Below are 20,322 nucleotides of genomic sequence, written 5' to 3'. Positions count from 1 at the left end.
CTTGTTCATTGAAACAAATTAGCACTTTCAAGTATACAGGTTTGCAAGAAATACTATAAATATGGGGAGGCTGTGGGAAATTGTAACAGAGGGCAATTATAACACCTTGCATTTCTCCAATCGGAAACGAGATGATGACACAGGACATGCCCATTTAGGTTATCTCCCTGTTTGAAACGTCACAGACAAGTATCTCACTATTTGCACGTTTAATTGACAGTTTTTTTTTTTGAGTGAAAGTCGTTTTTTCAACTGGCGGTATTTTTCTTATACTGCCTTTAGCATTAATGTCCAATAATTCAAAATAGCATAATTTTCATCACTATATGTTGGCTATATAATTTTGTCGTCCTAAATATTAAGCAGTTACACATTTCTCAAAACACTTATAGGCCTGCTTGGGTGTAGAATAAGTTGAAATAAAGAGACTAACTCCCATCTGAATATACGTCCATATTAATTAATTATATACTCAGCAACCCGTGACCTTAGAGCCAAGATCAGGAGACACTTGGGGCATGGGGAGAGGTTGTTGAATTCTTTATCGGACTTCTGTCAAAGACAGCCGTCCATTTGTCTTGCATTCATCAGGCGAATTAATTAACAAGAAATGTAAACGTTTTAATTGAATGTCAAACAGAATACACTATGCAAATGAGAGCACAACAATTTAAGTAGGCTATAGCCTGCTTTCAAATCAAGGTTACACAAATATATAAATAATATTTTCTATAGGCCTATGTCTAAATAATTAGCTTTTGTCATAGAACATGATTAATTTTGGCAGTTAATTTATTGATCCGAGCCCCTACTCCAATGTGCTTTACTTTAGGAAGCATTAATCAATGAATGAAAACACCAATGCTCTCCTTGTGTAGGCTACGCTTTGCTCTAGAAACGACGTTGTAGCTTAATTAAAAATCCAAGCATAGGACAATATCAATGATTTGGTCATGCTTATAGCAAACAACAACAACAGGCCTACATAATAACCATTGAATAGGCTTATAACATGTGTTCATTATTATTATTTATAATTATTATAGTAATTATGATTATTATTATGAATAATATTAATAATATCCCTTTAATCATGCAACACCTCATTAATAATATTTTGAGTGGCTGTTAAATGTATTGATAGGTTTGAGTGATTCAGTGAGCTTGAGAGGGCTTATTAGCTCCAAAACCTGATTGATGCATAAATAACTGACTTGTTCCCATGTTGTAAAGTTGAGTTTGATGATTGGAGTTGAGGTAAATAGGCCTACTGGTGTGCAAAAATAAGGGGTTGAGGTTCGAATCAGTTTTTGTGTGTATAGCCTACATGAGCTAGGCTATTCGTCCCTCAAGAAATCCCTCAATCAGTCCGTTTGGAGGGCTGTGTTATTTTTCACATTCTTTTACAGTGAAATTGCGCTTTTGTAGACAAGAGTTCATTTTCAGACGATTATGTTGGTGTTTTTCTTCGTTATCAATCTACAGAGGGCTCGAGATGACAAATGGCCTTGTCAAAATCACGCCAGTCAAAACATTTTACCACCCCTCTGGAAGGAATTGTGTAAAATGCCCTACATTTAGATAGGCTATACAGACACTGTACAAACAGTAATAACTTTCTCAAGCTCATGTGAAACGGTGGGAAACACGGGCTGGATAACAAGTTAAAGGAACAATACCATGAGGCAGTCTACATTATCTTGAGGTGCACCTATTTATTGAATCAGTCGGCAAATGTCATGAAAAAGGGAAAGGTGTATATGAATACATATGCTTAAGTAGCCCTTGCACACCTTGAACCCCAATTAAATTAAAACTATCAAAACATGATTAACAAACGTTCGTATTCATCATTAGCATAATATGTGTGTTCCTTATTCATGTGGTTGAAAATAAATCAAAAGGTGCATGACTGCATGCCTCAGATCATAAGTTAAATACGCACCCTAATAGGCTATATATGCTAATACTGTTGGTCATGGGCGTTATCTATTTGAATTTCTAATTTAACTAAAAACTGTCCCACTTTCAACTCTTTCAAGCCTAAAGTCCAAGAATAGTTTTGGCAAAGAGATGCGGCAAATACAATTTCGGGCCAGTGTGAACTTTTTCGTCCCCTGTGTTTTATGCTGTCGTAAAACCCACGTGCAGTTGCTCTGATCCTGCGAGTGCTCAGAGGAGAGGGGGCAAGAGCGGGAGGAGATAATATTGTACTTCAGACATAGAGCTTGAAACATACGCCGCGTATCCGAAGTCATACTATTATGGTGTAAGAGTCTGGGAAATACTATTGGAATCACCTTCGAGGACCAATCCCCTTTTTCACGCAACAGAGTAAGTCTTGTTAGGTCGATGCTCCCACTTGCCATTTCGTTGTAAAGAACATTGCTCGTAAACTCTGAAAAGTAGCAGACTGTCTACCATTGCCTTAGCGCAAGGATGAGTAGCCTATGTGATGGGAGGTTCACAGACCTGAAAGGCTAATGAGGTTGACTTCCATTTACATTTTAGTGTTTGTACTGTTAAAATGCTTTTGGTCAGGTCAACTCGCTGTGTTAATTTATTTTACTATCAAAATTGTTTACGTATGTTCATGCAATGTGTAAACTGTGCGTAAACTGTGCGTAAAGCGCGATTGTTAGATACTTTTCTTCATTTACATATGTTGTATTGTGTAATAATTCACTTATTTCAAAGCAACATAATTTGTATGCTCAACTTGTCTCTTTCAAGTAGACTAAGTTAGGCCTACTGCTTACTATCTCCTCTAGCTCCTGTTTGAGATGTTAAAACCCGGTGACCCTAGCGGATCTGCTTTCTTGAAAGTGGACCCGACGTACATGCAACACTGGCAGCAGCTCTTCCCTCAAAGCCAGTTGAAGAATGGAGGCATTACGCAGCTGCAGCCGCCGGACAGGGTAGCTGTTCCGGTGGAAAGTCTCCGTCAGCGGCCGAACCTGATCTCCTCCACATCATCATCGTCGGCTTTAACACCTTCCTCCACATCTTCATCGACTCCATCCGTTTCATCATTGGCAGGTTTATCTCAACTATCTGTGCCACAAATTGCACTTTTTGGACAAACTCTCTCTTCTGACATTGTCTCGTCAGACAACACCAACCTCCAAGCGAAAGAACTTTGTATATCCTCCAGCTTTAAGAATGACAAAGGGTCCAGATTTAAACTGACCTCCGATGAGTTAGACTACTACCTCTACGGACAGCAGAGAATGGAGATTATCCCATTGAACAATCACACCGGCGACCACAACAATCGTATGTATGAATTCCACGGCACATACTATTCCAGTGGAAATATTGTTTTCCCTTTATTTAAAGGGGGCATTATTTGACGAGCCTATCCATCTGTTAAAAGGTTACCGCATTTTAGGCATATAAGAAAATGTGATTTGACTTTATGCTCACAATTGAACAAAACACGTCAATAATTTTAATCTCGCTCCTCCCCATCACTCATAATCAGACTTGATGGGCTAATATAAACTATGCTAGGCCTAGACGAGGCTTTCTATTGCCTTGTCCTCGAGCACACCAAACTTCTGTTTTGCCCCATGAAAGTCATGCTTCTCAGCACTCACCATCAGCAGGTGCCCCGCGCGTGTATGGGTAGTATGGGTCAATTAGGCGTATGCATGGTTCACTAACTCTGATCATCTATATTCACACCAATTTATGTATATCCTATACCCCTGATGAACAAATATAGTATTTTTCATGTGTTCAACTGCAGCACAACTTGCAAGGGCGGCAAATGTAATAGCTATAGCCCATTTACAACCGTTGATATAGGCTTTAACAATAGACCACATGTCCTTATTTGCCTATAATTCCAATTTATAGACAGTTAAAGGGATTCCACAAATAATCATATTCTGATAAATATGATAAATAAGAAATAACACTGAGCTCGTCATTGATAGGCTAATAATAGGCCTTTAGGCAAAGTTTTTTTTAAATCAATGAAAGCTTTTATCAATTTGTTTTCTTATTAGTGCCCAATAAAACAATCATTTTCTCTTTTCATTTTGTTCAAATAAACAACATCACATTATGTATATGTATTATTCAATTGATTTTGACATCAGAAATTCAGTCTGTGTTCTTCATCAGTCTTTTATTTTCTTTTTTGCTTGAAGAATTTTTGCTTTTACATTAACGGATGGAAATAGACGTCGAGGACAACCCTCTCTATATTAAAGCGAAGTTTGAAATGGTGGTGTTTATTTAAGGTGATAAAACGGCCCATCAGCAGTAATCTCCATCGATATGTGCCACAAGGAGATGAGGGATGGGGGGACAAGCCACAATTAATTGCTGTATAGTTTTGTAGAAGAGAGTGGACTGAGTGTGGATCAGAGATCGATCTTTTCCATCGGCCGCTATTCATCATCCGAACATGGTATATGGAAGTCTCCCGGGGACAGCGAGACTGCTTTATCTACATTCGGTATTCTCTCCCCCATATTTCAAACCAATGCAATGTCGGTAATTTATAAAATAGCTGAAGTGTGTATTACACAAGGAAACATACAATTTCATTTACTTCATAATTTGTGTAATTACACCGACAGCCAGATAGGTTTTAATGCGTAGGCCCTACTTGAGTTTAGGCTATGTGTAACCTGTTATTAGGCTAAACTGTTTTTCTAGCTCAGAAGCCCTAACATAGGACTTTTTGGGGTACTTGACACTTGAAGACGATTATATTAATCAGTCAAAAAGGTGTTGGTTTGTCCTTAGGCCATTTCTCCAAATATTTCGTCAGTGTTGAAATTAAACTTTTTTACTGCATGACCTATGAAGCCTATGTTGCTTGTGCTGTTCAGGTATTTGAATGACTGTAACATATAGGCAAGTAGCCTACGTTTTTTAAACTTTATTATTTAAATGAAATTCATTACGCATTGCATGGGGAACAATCTGGGAGTAGCCTACGATTCCAGTTTACTCCATTAATGTTTGTAAAACAGCCCCAATTTATCGCCAAAATTAACATATCAACAACATGATAACATCGGTGGGATATGTATGGTCTCGACTTGAGTTGCACACCTCTTTCAGTTCCAAAATGAATCCCCCCAGTACCATGACTCATGCCGCTATGACAGCAATGAGCAAGGCCACACCATAGTCGCACACTATTCTTAAATTGATTTAGACATAGCTTTTTTCTTCATCTGGTGACAGAAGGTGCAATGTTTTTCAATCCCTCTGTAAACCCAATTAGGCATGTATTTAACATAATTATGTTTGGTTATGCATAAACATTATTGTGGCCTCTTAAATGAGCAATATAATCCAATTATAATTTTCAAACAATGCAGAAGATTTGCATGAAAATGTTTTCAAAACATGTCACAAAACACTTATGTTGAATGATTACTTAAAAATGTGTGTACATCCTCCCTTCCTGACCAATGACTATATATATATATATATATATATATATATATATATATATATATATATATATATATATATATATATATATATATATAATAAGTACAATAAAGTAAAAACATATATATATATACATATATATCAAAATGCAAATAAGTTATACTTATTACACATATATTTTTTCCCTGGTCAAAGTGTTAGTACAAGTGATAGTAACCCATGTGTACCATGTGAGATGAGTTGCTGGTAAACCCCCTCTACCTGCTGTGCCCTGCAGGGTGTGACATGTGTGCAGATAACCGTAACGGAGAGTGCCCCATGCACGGGCCCCTGCACTCGCTGCGGCGCTTGGTGGGGACAAGCAGTGCAGCGCCGGCCGTGCCGCCCCCAGATGTCCCTGACTGGCTGCGGGACCTACCCCGTGAGGTGTGCCTCTGCACCAGCACTGTGCCCGGCCTCGGCTACGGCATCTGTGCCGCCCAGCGTATCCCACAGGGCACCTGGATCGGCCCCTTTGCGGGAGTCCCCCTCCTCCTGGATAAGTTGCAGTCAGGAGGGGTGCGGAACACAAGGCACTTATGGGAGGTAAGTTCATGGTTCATGATGATGAAATTAAAATTGTGTAACATCACTCCAGGTACTGTAACAGTACAGATGACCATGATTGGGTTGTGAAGTTGTGGACACATCCACTGGGTTTTTGTCTTTAAAGTGTGGCCCCATGATATGGGTACTAGAAATGACCCTGAAGTGTTTCAGTATAGGAATAATGTCATGATGTAAGTGCTGCATACACTGATTGAAAGTGATTCAATATGTATACAGTTCAAGGGAAAATTCAATGTCCTGTATACTGTAAGTATGAATACCTGTATTAGCATTTGGCGGTATGCTAATGATTTGAATCGGTTTTGTGTGGCAAGTGAAATTGATAGATAACTCCCATGAGGTAGTGGTGATAAAGGTCACTGTTTCCTCAGCTGACCAATGATCATTCTCACCCGTTAACCACATCAACGGATATTTGAGGCTAAGAATTCAGAGCACGGGAGCAGGCCACGATACAGTGTACCTGCCAAAATAGGTGCCTTTTAAACTAACTGACACAAATTCGTTTTTTCCCCCTTAACATACGAAAATGACAAAGAAATTGAATGGTGTTCTATCAGTTTGTCGCTTAAATCAATAGTTGATTTATCACTGCCAATTTTTACCGCATTAAATTGTATATATATATATATACATATATATATATATACACTACCGTTCAAAAGTTTGGGGTCACTTAGAAATGTCCTTGTTTTTGAAAGAGGCCCTGGTGCACAACTGAGCAAGAGGACAAGTACATTAGAGTGTCTAGTTTGAGAAACAGACGCCTCATAAGTTCTCAACTGGCAGCTTCATTAAATACTAGCCGCAAAACACCAGTCTCAACGTAAACAGTGAAGAGGCTACTCTGGGATGCTGGCCTTCTAGGCAGAGTTGCAAAGAAAAAGCCATATCTCAGACATGCCAATAAAAATAAAATATTAAGGTGGGCAAAAGAACACAGACACTGGTCAGAGGAACTCTGCCTAGAAGGCCAGCATCCCGGAGTCGCCTCTTCACTGTTGACATTGAGACTGGTGTTTTGCAGGTACTATTTAATGAAGCTGCCAGTTGAGGACTTGTGAGGCGTCTGTTTCTCAAACTGGACACTCTAATGTACTTGTCCTGTTGCTCAGTTGTGCACTGTGGCCTCCCACTTCTCTTTCTATTCTGGTTAGTGCCAGTTTGCACTATTCTGTGAAGGGAGAAGTACACAGCATTGTACGAGCTCTTCAGTTTCTTGGCAATTTCTCGCATGGAATAGCCTTCATTTCTCAGAACAAGAATCAATTGACAAGTTTCAGAAGGAAGGTCTTTGTTTCTGGCCATTTTGAGCCTGTAATCAAACCCACAAATGCTGATGCTCCAGATACTCAACTAGTATAATGAAGACCAGGTTTATTGCTTCTTTAATCACAACAACAAGTTTTCAGCTGTGCTAACATATTTGCAATGTGGTTTTATAATGATCAATCAGCCTTTTAAAGTTATAAACTCGGATTAGCTAACACAACGTGCCATTGGAACACAGGAGTGATGGTTGCAGAAAATGGGCCTCTGTACGCCTATGTAGATATTCCATTAAAAATCAGCCGTTTCCAGCTACAGTAGTCATTTACAACATTAACAATGTCTTCACTGTATTTCTGATCAATTTGATGTTATTTTAATGGACAAAAAACATCATTTTCTTTAAAAAAACAAGGACATTTCTAAGTGACCCCAAACTTTTGAACGGTAGTGTATGTAGTGTATATCTGTGCAGAAATATGATCTCAAGAAACAGTCTTCGGAGTTCACATATGATGTGGGGGGTGTATAATTAAAGAACATTGTGGTATTTGGCCGTCATGGCTCTTCACCCACAAACTGGCTGTTGTAAAGGCTCCGTAGGCAGGATAGAACACTATTACTGCTTATATATGTATTGTGTGACAGAGCTTTAAACACTGGCTCTGCCAGAGAGGACTGTAAAAATTCCAATAGATTAAACAGATCTGAGGTGGGTGGAGGGAGGGAAAACTCAGAAAGAGAATCCAATATTCCAATCCACCCTCGGCTGCAGGGCCTCTGTCTTCACGAAACGCAGTAAGTGTTAAACTCTCCAATCATTATTGATAAAAAGAAAAACAGGCACCGATATACTCTCCTCAATACCTGCTCTGTGTTGTCTACTCTACACTTTTCAAGTGTCCAGTCAAGCCACTTGATGCCAATGTCCAATAAGCATATTCTTCTCTGCAATAAAATGGGATAGCATGGATTTTAGAACTATTCTCTGGAAGTCTGCCGCAATTACTTTGGGGAAGATGGGATTCATCTTTTTTTCTAAACCCAGACTTAGCCTATTCATAAACTTAAAAGCATTGTCGATGGAGAATCTCCAATGAACATGTTTTTCGGTCTGGGAATAGAAAAGCAGCCCTGTAAATTCTGGAGGGTGATGTCATCATGAGTTGGAATATGGCAGGATTAAGGTCACTTATGAACTAATTATTATGTTGTATCATCTATAGGTTCATCTATATGTTCAGGGTACCCTACACAGCCCAGATTGAAATGCAGCATTTGGCCTGTTCAATTATTAGGGCCATACAGTTTTAACATAGGCTTAACTTTGCAGTCGGTTTTTGTTTATATTTTAATGGATGTCATGGAAACAAATATCTATATATGATTGAGAGGTATGCATAATAACAACAACGGTGTTGCCGCTGTTTATTTGTTTGGTTCTGTGGAAAATGTAGGCCCACCTTGGCCATAGATTCTGTGGTTGACACATAGTGATTGTGGTTGTGCACCATTCCTATTAGACACTCAGGAATTGAGTGACCTAATTTGACGGAACAGTAAGTTCCGGACAGACTGCCGGCATTTGACTTTCCCACAGTGTTCCCACTGGACGTGTAGCATGGTCTTGTGTTAAGACTGTCCACTCTGACGCTGGAATGTCCAGGGTTCAAGAAGGTCCCATGTGCTTGCCATAGAACATAAAGAAATAACATCTCATAACGGGATAAGAATGAAGGGATATAACTTATGCAACAACAACTACAGTATAGCCATACACAAGCCATCTCCTCAAAAGGAGAAAAGAATGTGAAGAATGTTGTGTATTGAGATTAAAATGAATCACCGTAGACGTGATTTAATGTGGCAAACATATTATAACAAAACGGTCACATGTGTTGGCAATGTAGAGGACACGAGATCAAGTACCAGTAAGGACTTGTGAGTGAGGAAGCTATACTTCTAAGTAACTCAGTGGTGTTTGTTACAGTGGTGCCATGACCACAGTTGTGCTCACCTCAATGGCTGGGGTCACTGTGGTGTGAGTTTAGAGGGGGGGAGTGTAACAGAGGTAAGTTTGTGCCTTAAACTCACTCTACTACTTGAAAGGTTGCCAATGGTGCTGCCAGATGAGTGCCTTTTCAGTGGTGCAACTGGTTACTACATTGTCAAGCAGCGTGTTCTTGTGTGTTGGCCAGGCAGAGGACACAAGATCAAGTACCAGTAAGGACTTGTGAGCAAGGAAGCTGTACTGCTGAGTAGCACAGTGATGTGGCCCATGGCTGGGCCTTATAGTTGCCTATCTTCATGAGACTCAGATTTAGTAGATTTATATGACATCATTCCTTGAAACTGCACCAGCGGGTGTTCTTGGGGAATAGGCCACAGGCCAGGATAAGTATTTGTATTTTGCATGAGCCAGTGTGGAGGTGACATGTTTAACATTGGTTCACTGACTCAGAAAGCTACATAATTTGTAATTTAAGTTATTTTATGGTCCATTTCCCCTCTGATTCCTGGCCTCCTTTGTGTGAGAAAGCATATCTACACTCTTAGAAAAAAGGGTTCCAAAAGGGTTCTTTGGCATTCCCCACAGGTAGAAACCTTTTGGGTTTCATGTAGAACCCTCTGTCTATTATCTAAACATCGGCTGATTGAATGGATAATTATTATGCCCTGATTTATTTTATAGTTGTAAAATGTGAGTGCTGAAACAGTTTCAAGTGAGCATTTTTATGTTTTTAGTCTGTATGTCATACAGCAGACAATTTTTATTGGTTGGGTTTTTAAAGGTCCAGTGTAGCTGTTTTTCTCTCAATATCAAATAATTTCTAGGTAACAATTAAGTATCTTACTGTGTCAATTCAAATTGTCAAAAAGAAACAAGAATAGCTTCTAAGCAAAGAGCAATTTCTCAAGCAAGTATTGAGCTCGTACTGTATAGGAGGGGTCTGAGTAGGGAGTGGAAAACTGAAAACTAGCTGTTAATTTCAGAGAGGTTTGGAAATCTCTTTCTTATTGGTCTATTAACTAATTTAAATTTGGTGATGTCACCAGGCAGGCCAAAACTCAATCCCACCAAAACAGTCTGACATTTCATGCAGTCTTTTCAAACAATTCTGACACTAAATGGACATTATCATAATTTTCACAATTTCATAGTATTAGTCCCACCTCATAGTGTGGAAATATATATAAAACACAAGAAATGTCACATTTCTGACTGCACTGGGACTTTAATGATTTATTAAAATTAAGATTAAAATCACTTTATCACTTTATTTATTTCCTAATCCAACATTTAAAAACTGTTTCACCATAAAGTTGGTCAAATTCAAACATTTTCATACTTATCTGTTTCATCATACCATACTATAGCAGGTAGCTGACTTGATGTCAGTGTTTTCCTTCACTTTTACAGTGTATGTATCAGTGGAGACTGGTGGGAGGAGATATAGGAGGACGGGCTCATTGTAATTGCTGGAATGGAATTAATGAAACATAGTTCTACCTGTATTTGATACTGTTCCATTGATTCCATTCCAGCCTTTACAATGAGCGCATCCTCCAATAGCTCCTCCCACCAACCTCCTCTGGTATGTATATGAGCTATACAGTGCCTTCAGAAAGTATTCAGACCCCTTGACTTTTTCCACATTTTGTTACGTTTTTATTTTTTATTTTTTATTTTTTTACCTTTATTTTACTAGGCAAGTCAGTTAAGAACAAATTCTTATTTTCAATGACGGCCTACGAACAGTGGGTTAACTGCCTGTTCAGGGGCAGAACGACAGATTTGTACCTTGTCAGCTCGGGATTTGAACTTGCAACCTTTCGGTTACTAGTCCAACGCTCTAACCACTAGGCTACCCTGATTCAATTGTTTTTTTTTACTTCATCAATCTACACACAATACCCCATAATGACAAAGCAAAAATAGTTTTTTAGAAATGTTCGCCAATTTATTACAAATAAAAAGTGGAATTATTACATTTACATAAGTATTCAGACCCTTTACTCAGTACTTTGTTGAAGCACCATTGGCCAAGATTACAGCATTGGGTCTTTAAAAATAAATGTATTAATAAAAAAAAAAAGGAATATTTCGAAACATACAATATACTTGCAGTGAAGCCGCTCAACAACTACATCATACCAGTCATCCAACAGATTCCCATTCAGAGCGACACAGAGAAGCATCCAGGGTCAATGCCCTGCTCAAGGGCACAAATCGGCACACAATACCCCATAATGACAAAGTAAAAAAAGGTTTAACATTTTTTTTGCACATTTCTTAAAAATAAAAACAGAAATACCTTATTTACATAAGTATTCAGACCATTTGCTATGAGACTCGAAATTGAGCTCAAGTGCATCCTGTTTCCATTGATCATCCTTGAGATGTTTCTACAACTTGATTGGAGTCCACCTGTGGTAAATTCAATTGATTGGATTTGGAAAGGCACACACCTGTCTATATAAGGTCCCACAGTTGACAGTGCATGTCAGAGCAAAAACCAAGCCATGAGGTCGAAGAAATTGTCCGTAGAGCTCCGAGACAGGATTGGGTCGAGGCACAGATCTGGGGAAGGGTACCAAAACATTTCTGCAGCATTGAAGGTCCCCAAGAACACAGTGGCCTCCATAAATCTTAAATGGAAGAAGTTTGAAGCCACCAAGACTCTTCCTTCGACCTGGCCACCCGGCCAAACTGAGCAATCTGGGGAGAATGGCCTTGGTCAGGGAGGTGACCATGGTCACTCTGTCAGAGCTCGAGAGTTCCTCTGAGGAGATTAGAGAACCTTCCAGAAGGACAACCATCTTTGCTGCACTCCACCAGTCAGGCCTTTAAAGTAGAGTGGCCAGACAGAAGCCACTCCTCGGTATAAGGCACATGACAGCTCTCTTGGAGTTTGCCAAAAGATACCTGAAGACTCTCAGACCATAAAAACAAGATTTTCTGGTGTAATGAAACCATGATTGAAATCTTTGGCCTGAATATCAAGCGTCAAGTCTGGAGGAAACCTGGCACAATCCCTACGGTGAAGCATGGTGGTGGCACAATCATGCTGTGGGGGTGTTTTTCAGCGGCAGGGACTGGGAGACTAGTCAGGATCGAGGGCAAAGTTAAATGGAGCAAGCCTGCTCCTGAGCGCTCAGATTCACCTTCCAACAGGACAACAACCCTAAGCACACAGCCAAGACTTTTTACTTAACACTTATTTTTTCTTAACTTCTTATTAAAGCATTGTTGGTTAAGGGCTTGTGAGTAAGCATTTCACTGTAAGGTCTACCTACACCTGTTGTATTCTGCGCATGTGATGAATAACATCCGATTTGATTGATTTGACAACGCAGGAGTGGCTTCGGGACAAGTCTCTGAATGTTCTTGACTGGCACAGCCAGAGCCCAGACTTGAACCCGATCGAACATCTCTGGAGAGACCTGAAAATAGCGGTGCAGCAACGCTCTCCATCCAACCTGACAGAGCTTGAGAGGATCTGCAGAGAAGAATGGGAGAAACTCCCCAAATAGAGGTGTGCCTAGCTTGTAGCGTCATACCCAAGAAGACTCAATGCTAAACAAGGGTGTCCTCTGTGTATGAGTTGATGTATAAAACAACGCAAGATTTAAGACTTTGTGCTTTTTAGCTAAAATTATTATATAGAATTCTTGCCACCAACAAAATGTTGAATATTTTGGGCATAAAGTCATCAAAGCTCTGCAGATTTTGTTGTGAGGATACAGAATCAATAGACCATTTATTTGGTATTGCCCTCAGGTAGCCTGTTTCTAGTCTCAGGTTCAGGAATGGCTGAAAATGCATAACATTGATCTAAAATTGACCCTAGAAATAGTACTGTTAGAGATCTGGAGATCTGGAGAGACCGGGTCAGTCAATTACTAATATACTAATACTCTTAGTAAAGTATGTATCTTCAACTCGCAATCTGTAGATTCTATTCGATTAGATAGATTGAAATTGTACATTGAACATCACAGCATAGTCGAAAGGTATGTGTTGCGTAGAAACCCGAAGTGGGTGGCCAGCAGAGATAGATGGGATGGGATGAGGAAAGCTGAGGGTTGGGATGTGGAATTGGAGACAAGTGGGAGTGGAGTTGCTGTGTGGGAGATAGAATGATGGTCAAAGATAAAAGTTTTTTTAAAAATTAAGTATATTTGAATGACACTGAGGGGCAGTGTTTTTACAACTAATGCCGGCTTGCCTAAGGCTGATGCCGTGCAGGTGTTTGTACACATGCATATACACACACTCTCATTCAAATAAACACGTACAAGAACACACACATACATGTAATAGTGCCAGACATGCACATAAGCATATACAGTTGGCATTGCTGTTATGATTTTAGTTGTCCTTCATGTCCTTTGTTTTAAATGTATTCTTTTGTTTTATATTTTTTTTGCTGTTTTCTTCTGTCTTTTTCCTTTTTTCTCTTTAGTTCATTCTCTTGGTTGTTGGTTCAGTGGGGGGTTCTTGGGGGTGGGGAATGGAATTAATTGTATTTTTTATTTTTCTCCTGGGGGGGGCTGTAGGAGGGGTCACGAATGGTTGAGGGACAGCTATTGGGAAACTGTGGGGGGGGATCTTGGAGGGTTCGGGTTCACGTTTTTCAGCCTGGTGGTAGATCGGTCAACTTGCCCTTGAGCAGGGCATTGACCCTGGATGCTTCTGTGTGTCGCTCTGAATGGGAATCTGTTGGATGACTGGTATGATGTAGGTGTTGAGCGGCTTCACTGCAAGTATATTGTATGTTTCGAATATTCAATAAATATATATTATTATTTTTATTTAAAAAAGAAGATTCAATGCTGTAATCGCTGCCAAAGGTGCTTCAGCAAAGTACTGAATAAAGGGTCTGAATACTTATGTGAATGTAATAATTCAGTTTTTTATTTGTAATAAATTAGCAAACTTTTCTAAAAAACAGATTTTGCTTTGTAATTATGGGGTATTGTGTGTAGATTGAAGAGGTAAAAAAACTATTGAATATAGGCTGTAACGTAACCAAATGTGGAAAAAGTCAAGGGGTCTTAGTACTTTCCGAAGGCACTGTAAATATTATGGTTGTTAGTGTTTTTAGTTAATGACAAAAATCAGGTTTACCATAGTCAAGCATGTCTATTTGATAGTAAAGTACATACATTAATTTGCTAATACCTACAGTGCCTTTAGAAAGTATTCACACCCCTTGACTTTTTCTACATTTTGTTGTCTTACAGCCTGAATTTAAAATTAATTCAATTTAGATTTTTTTTGTCACTGGCCCCATTATATCAAAGTGGATTTATGTAAAGTACCAGTCAAAAGTTTGGACACACTTACTCATTCAAGGGTTTTTATTTATTTTTATTATTTTCTACAATGTTGAATAATTGTTAAGACATCAAAACTATGAAATAACACATATTTAACCACGTAGTAACCAAAAAAGTGTTAAGCAAATCAAAATATATTTTAGATTTTAGATTCTTCAAAGTAGCCACCCTTTGACAGCGTTGCACACTCTTGGCATTCTCTCAACCAGCTTCACCTGGAATGCCTTTCCAACAGTCTTGAAGGAGTTCCCACATATGCTGAGCACTTGTTGGCTGCTTTTCCTTCCCTCTGCGGTCCAACTCATCCCAAACTATCTCAATTGGATTGAGGTCAGGTGATTGTGGAGGCCAGGTCATCTGATGCAGCACTCCATCCCTCTCCTTCTTGGTCAAAAAACAAATGATAGTCCCACTAAAAGCAAACCAGATGGGACGGCGTTTCACTGCAGAATGCTGTGGTAGCCATGCTGGTTAAGTGTACCTTAAATTCTAAATAAATCTCCGACAGTGTCACCAGCAAAGCACCCCCACTCCATCACACCCATCCTCCATGCTTCAAGGTGGTTACCACACATGTGGAGATCATCCTTTCACCTACTCTGCGTCTCACAAAGACACGGCGGTTGGAACAAGAAATCTGGAATTTGGACCCGTCAGAACAAAGGACAGATTTCCACCGGTCTAATGTCCATTGGTCGTGTTTCTTGGGCCAAGCAAGTCTCTTCTTCTTCTTGGTGTCCTTTAATAGTGGTTTCTTTGCAGCAATTCGACCATGAAGGCCTCCTCTGAACAGTTGATGCTGAGATGTGTCTGTTACTTGAAGTCTGTGAAGCATTTATTTGGGCTGCAATTTCTGAGGCTGGTAACTCTGATGAACTTATCCTCTGCAGCAGAGGTAACTTTGTGTCTTCCTTTCCTGTGGCGGTCCTCATGAGAGCCAGTTTCATCATAGTGCTTGATGGTTTTTGCCACTGCCCTTGAAGAAACATTGTTTTACACTTTTTTACACAGTTTTTGTTACTACATGATTCCATATGTGTTATTTCACAGTTGTATGTCTTCACTATTATTCTACAATGTAGGAAATAGTAAAAACATAGAAAAACCCTGGAATGAGTAGGTGTGTCCAAACTTTTTTCTGGTACTGTGTGTATTTTTTATGAAAAATAATGAAAAAATGAAATGTCTTCTCAGTAAGTATTCAGTCCCTCTGTTATGGCAAGCCTAAATAAATTCAGGAGTAAAAATGTGCTTAACAAGTCACATAAGTTTCATGGAGTCTGTGTGAAATAATAGTGTTTAACATGATTTTTGAATGACTACCTCATCTCTGTACCCCACACAAGCAATTATCTGTAAGGTCCCTCAGTCGACTAGTGAATTTCAACCACAAAGAGCAGGGAGGTTTTCCAATGCCTCGTGAGGCGTACATTACTGATCAATTAGAATGAATACAATCAGTAGTTTGGTATACTATAGGTAGTCAATGTATGGCATTGTTGCAATCTGTGTCTGTGTCCTCTGATCACATTCAGGGCAATGAGCTGGAATAACAAGTAGTGGAGATTAAGAGAACTGATAAATTACTGAACTTACATTGATTTGCTGTAAAAGTGGACCAACAGTCATTGATTGCGTCTCAGCACCAGTTTTCCACTTCTTTTGGAAAAGGCCTGTGCTAGGTAGATTATGGAAGGTTTTGAGGAAAGGTAAACAGATCCACTGCACTCACCTTCAGTAAACCTAACATTTTAAATTATAATCATACAGTATCACTGAGAAGACTGCTTTTACTTAGCAGCCAGTGTGAAAACCAACAACTTAGGTTCAAATAATATTTGCCAAGAGAGAGCAAGATGCATGAAAAAATATCTAAAGCCTAATCACTGATAGCCCTATATGAAACATTCAAACTAATTATCATGTAATGTCCAAAGCCGTTTATATTCCACTGCACTTACAGTCTCAACCAGGGGTTTAGTAAGGCGTTGATATATTTTTTGTGTGACATTTTAAAGCTGCCACAATATGTGTATTGTACTGTAGCTACCTACCTCTTCGGAATCTATTTGTGGCATATGTTAATTGTGATAGTCACCCCGAAAAGTCCTTAACCCTAATTCAACAGGCGTTTTCTCTGGGAGAGGGCAGGATGACAGATTTCAGTTGTGTCTGCCTTTATACCTCTGCCATTAATTACATTGAGTGAGCTTAAAGAGATCTCCCGGGAACTATTGTATACTTTTTTTGCCAGTAGTTCTAAAATTAGCCCTCATGAGCCAAAAGTGGTCCCCGAAAATTGCGTACTATATGCACCACGTGCTTACTCGCTCTCTCTCGCTGCTCTGTGTACATGTGCATGGAGTTTCCACTGAGCCGTTAGGCCTGCCCTGCAACCTCATTGGATAATGCTGGGCAGGCCTGGGCCAGCCTTCTTTTTTCACTGTGCAACCTCATTGGACCTGATCACATGATAGTGCCTTCATTGGAAAAAACAAATGTCATGCATGTAGCTCTCTCACGCACTCACTCACTCCCTCAAGCCAGCCATAGAGGAAGGTTACTTCAGTCATAATTGTGCGAAAAAACATGGATGCTTTTGATACTTATGATGTCAGGCCCAAGAAGAGAAAACTAGATCTAGATGTCGAATGGCAGGGCCGCTCATGAAAGACAAAGCCAGAAGGCAAAATAATAGATATTGGATGCTTTTCCGAGATGGCCTCAAGGAAGAGAAACACTGTTGCCTCATCCAGTGTTGGACATCCATAAAAGTAATCTTCGGGTGAAAGGTAAGAGACTAAGCTTTAGCATTAGAAACCATGTTGATATTTTATTCAGTTAGAAGCCTATTTTGAGTGTTTATGTAAAGAGGAACTATTCTGTGTCTCAGTTAACTAGGCTAGCCAACAGTCTCTCTGTGTCATAGTATACTTTAAACGGTATCGTAGCAAGCTAGCTAGCTAACATGGTAAATGCATATTAGGGAACATCATACTGTCTGTCTAGCCAACTAAAACACATTTCAAAACATGAAATCACTCTACTAATGTATGTTGTGTATTTTTGTAGATGCATAGAATCTCTTGTTGACTGGCTAGAAGGGTGGACATTGTTGTTGTTTGTAGCTACCAGTGTCTAGCTAGCAGGCTAAGTGGCTCGGCTATGTTTATAACTGGTTATCTGTAACTAAATGAAACAGTATATTTCGGTGCTAGCTATATTGTTATTATTAGGCTATACGATAAAGAATGATAGAGGTCTCTAGTGGCCAAAAGGCTGTTTTAGCATGGGCAGCGCCATTGATGGCTTCAACCATTTTAATGTAATCAACTGGGTGGGGTTTCCAACTTCATTGGCTGAACCCTCCTGATGACTCATGTCCATCCGGGTCATCAGGAGGGATCTGCCAATAGTGAAGAAGAAAATATACTTCTTAAAAATGGAGATTCCCTCAACGGCACAGCCCTGTCAGAGACTCTATAATGATACATATACAAAGATGAGTCCTCTATCATTCTCTATGGGGAATACCTAGTACCTTTTTTACTCTCTGCAGCTCGATTTCATATTTTGATCCGCTGCCCAGTTGAAGCCAAGCCCCTGATGCAGTGTCAGTGTGTTAGTTTGACTTTTTAGTATCCTTTGTAAGTAATGTGGTCATTTTCCAGACAAGAATTACTGATAGAAGAACAAGGAATAGCAGAGCTGGTTTCAGACATGCCAGATGATCAAACATGCAAGAGGCTCTTGGCGACAGGTAAGGTTTGATTTGGACTAGCTGTCATTTGTTGATGGAATGTTTCCCATGTTATTTGTGTCATATATGATAAGATTTACAAGCCTAGCTTCATCATGTTCTGGCCATTTAACCTGTTGTGTTTTCGATTTGAAGAATGAGCAAGATGAGTATTGCTGATGAGGATGATGGCAGTTTGAATGAGGATGAGATCAATGACATTCACAACAGAATGTAAATATAACTGTGCTCTGTTCCCTGTAATGTAGCTACAGTTTTGTGTAAAACTAGAATACTGTGAGAATCATCACTTAAGCATGCATGTAGGTCATGTGATGAATTGGCATCAACACTCTTATGGTCTGTAAGGAATATGTCTCTCTGGTTTCTGCCCTGTGGAATAAGAAGTAGGATGGCGGCTAGGACGATGGTTCCGGCAGTTTACAAACAATAGGTCTGACCCATCAGGGAGTGTACCAGTTAGGCCAAACATGATGTTTGTAAATGGCTGGAACCATCTCCCTAGACGGCCTGTTATTCCATACCGAGAATTTGCAGTTGTACATATTACAATACAGTGTAGCCTATTGTCAGCTGATGCAAAGCCGCTTTTAAATAATAGCTGTCTCTAATTGAGTTTATGTGATGACTCATCATCGATTCTGTAGAAGTGACAGCAGTGTAGCGTTTACTTGACTCATCTATGTTTTCAGCATTGTGTGGTTTTAAAGTGACTGATCATATCACACAAACGTCAAATCCACTAGCACACTCATAGCCAAATCTACTTAAGGTTTCACATGAGCAAAGGACCAGGTTTGAGAACAAAACCAGAATATCTACATGTTTACATGTTGGTAAACCAGGTGCACAGCTTTATGTTCATGGCTGTCACTGTGTGCAAATTCCCACTCTTAGTGTCATAACGTTTTGAAAGGCTCTGCACAAATGAATTTATTTTGTTTGACATGTAACCCATTTCTGTATGCTAAAGACTTTTTGTATGTGCAGGAGATGGACATCAGCAGGCCCACATCCACCACACCTTGACCTTCCTGTGGCCTTGGCAATCCCCTTACCACACTGGAGTTGCAATAACCAAGCAGGAAAACATATTACTATTCACACATACAATGTTATTTTTCTGGAACTTTATTTTCAAAAAACAACCAGTGGACTTCTGAACTTCACAAATAACTAATAAATTCACAAATGTCAACATGGATTTTCATAAGACACCTAGACCTACCTATAAGGCTATGGCTGTAAGCTCTAATAACCTTGTCAATTATTTATACACATTTTTAAAGGCCAATCATATGATTATGGCTTGCTTCTGATAAGAAAACACACAACACATATTCTTATACAATTCCTGTGTTTCTTACATATGTGACAATATATACTGCGGCTCTGTATTTTGTGGTTCTGGTTCTGTATTTTGTGTATGAATGTGGCCTACTTCATATAAGACATATAGTCCACTTATATTAGTTACATGTTTCCGCAGTACCCATATAAGAATACTTTTGATTCATAGAGACCCTTTCGAAAGTACCATACGTGGCACAGTTATACAGGTGTAATAGGATGGGCTATTGTGCTAGGAAATGTTTAATAGGTTACTGGAATTATATTGAATATTGTTTATTCATGCTATCAAATATCCCTGCATTAGAGTGGGAAAGAGAGTTATGTTCAGAAGTGATGCATTTTTATAATGAATTAGTCCTATGAAATATCCATTGACATTTTGCATGCTGAGCGTTATTGCAAATGCACCTCGTACCTCGTATAATTTGCTCCCTCATTCTCTCGGTCCTCGGCCCTAGAGCACCTATTCCAGCCCTCGCTGCTCGACTTGGACCCTGGGCAGCTCGAGCCTGGCCCTGGGGTACACGCACCTTGTACAACCTGTCCTTGTCCTCCTCTCATCTGTG

The 20,322-nt window shown here is 39.5% G+C and overlaps 1 protein-coding gene across 2 annotated transcripts in view; it reads left to right on the top strand.

Annotated features, from left to right (window-relative positions):
• Positions 1 to 2,166: 2,166 nt before the first annotated feature.
• The window catches only part of prdm6 (PR domain containing 6), a 52,022-nt gene continuing 33,866 nt past the window's right edge, over positions 2,167 to 20,322 (top strand). The window contains exons 1-3 of one of the 2 annotated variants that reach the window (XM_031807897.1): positions 2,167 to 2,334; positions 2,772 to 3,276; positions 5,699 to 6,006. In XM_031807897.1, the coding sequence (XP_031663757.1) occupies positions 2,784 to 3,276; positions 5,699 to 6,006 (801 nt within the window). In that variant the 5' untranslated portion in view covers positions 2,167 to 2,334; positions 2,772 to 2,783. The remainder of the gene's footprint in view (positions 2,335 to 2,771; positions 3,277 to 5,698; positions 6,007 to 20,322) is intronic. The other variant, XM_020465956.2, reaches the window with a different exon arrangement.

The sequence above is a fragment of the Oncorhynchus kisutch genome, linkage group LG3, assembly GCF_002021735.2.
Source record: "Oncorhynchus kisutch isolate 150728-3 linkage group LG3, Okis_V2, whole genome shotgun sequence".
In the NCBI taxonomy this organism is placed as follows: domain Eukaryota; kingdom Metazoa; phylum Chordata; class Actinopteri; order Salmoniformes; family Salmonidae; genus Oncorhynchus; species Oncorhynchus kisutch.
The sequence above is the reverse complement of the archived record's forward strand: the minus strand, read 5'-3'. Positions and strand labels throughout refer to the sequence as shown.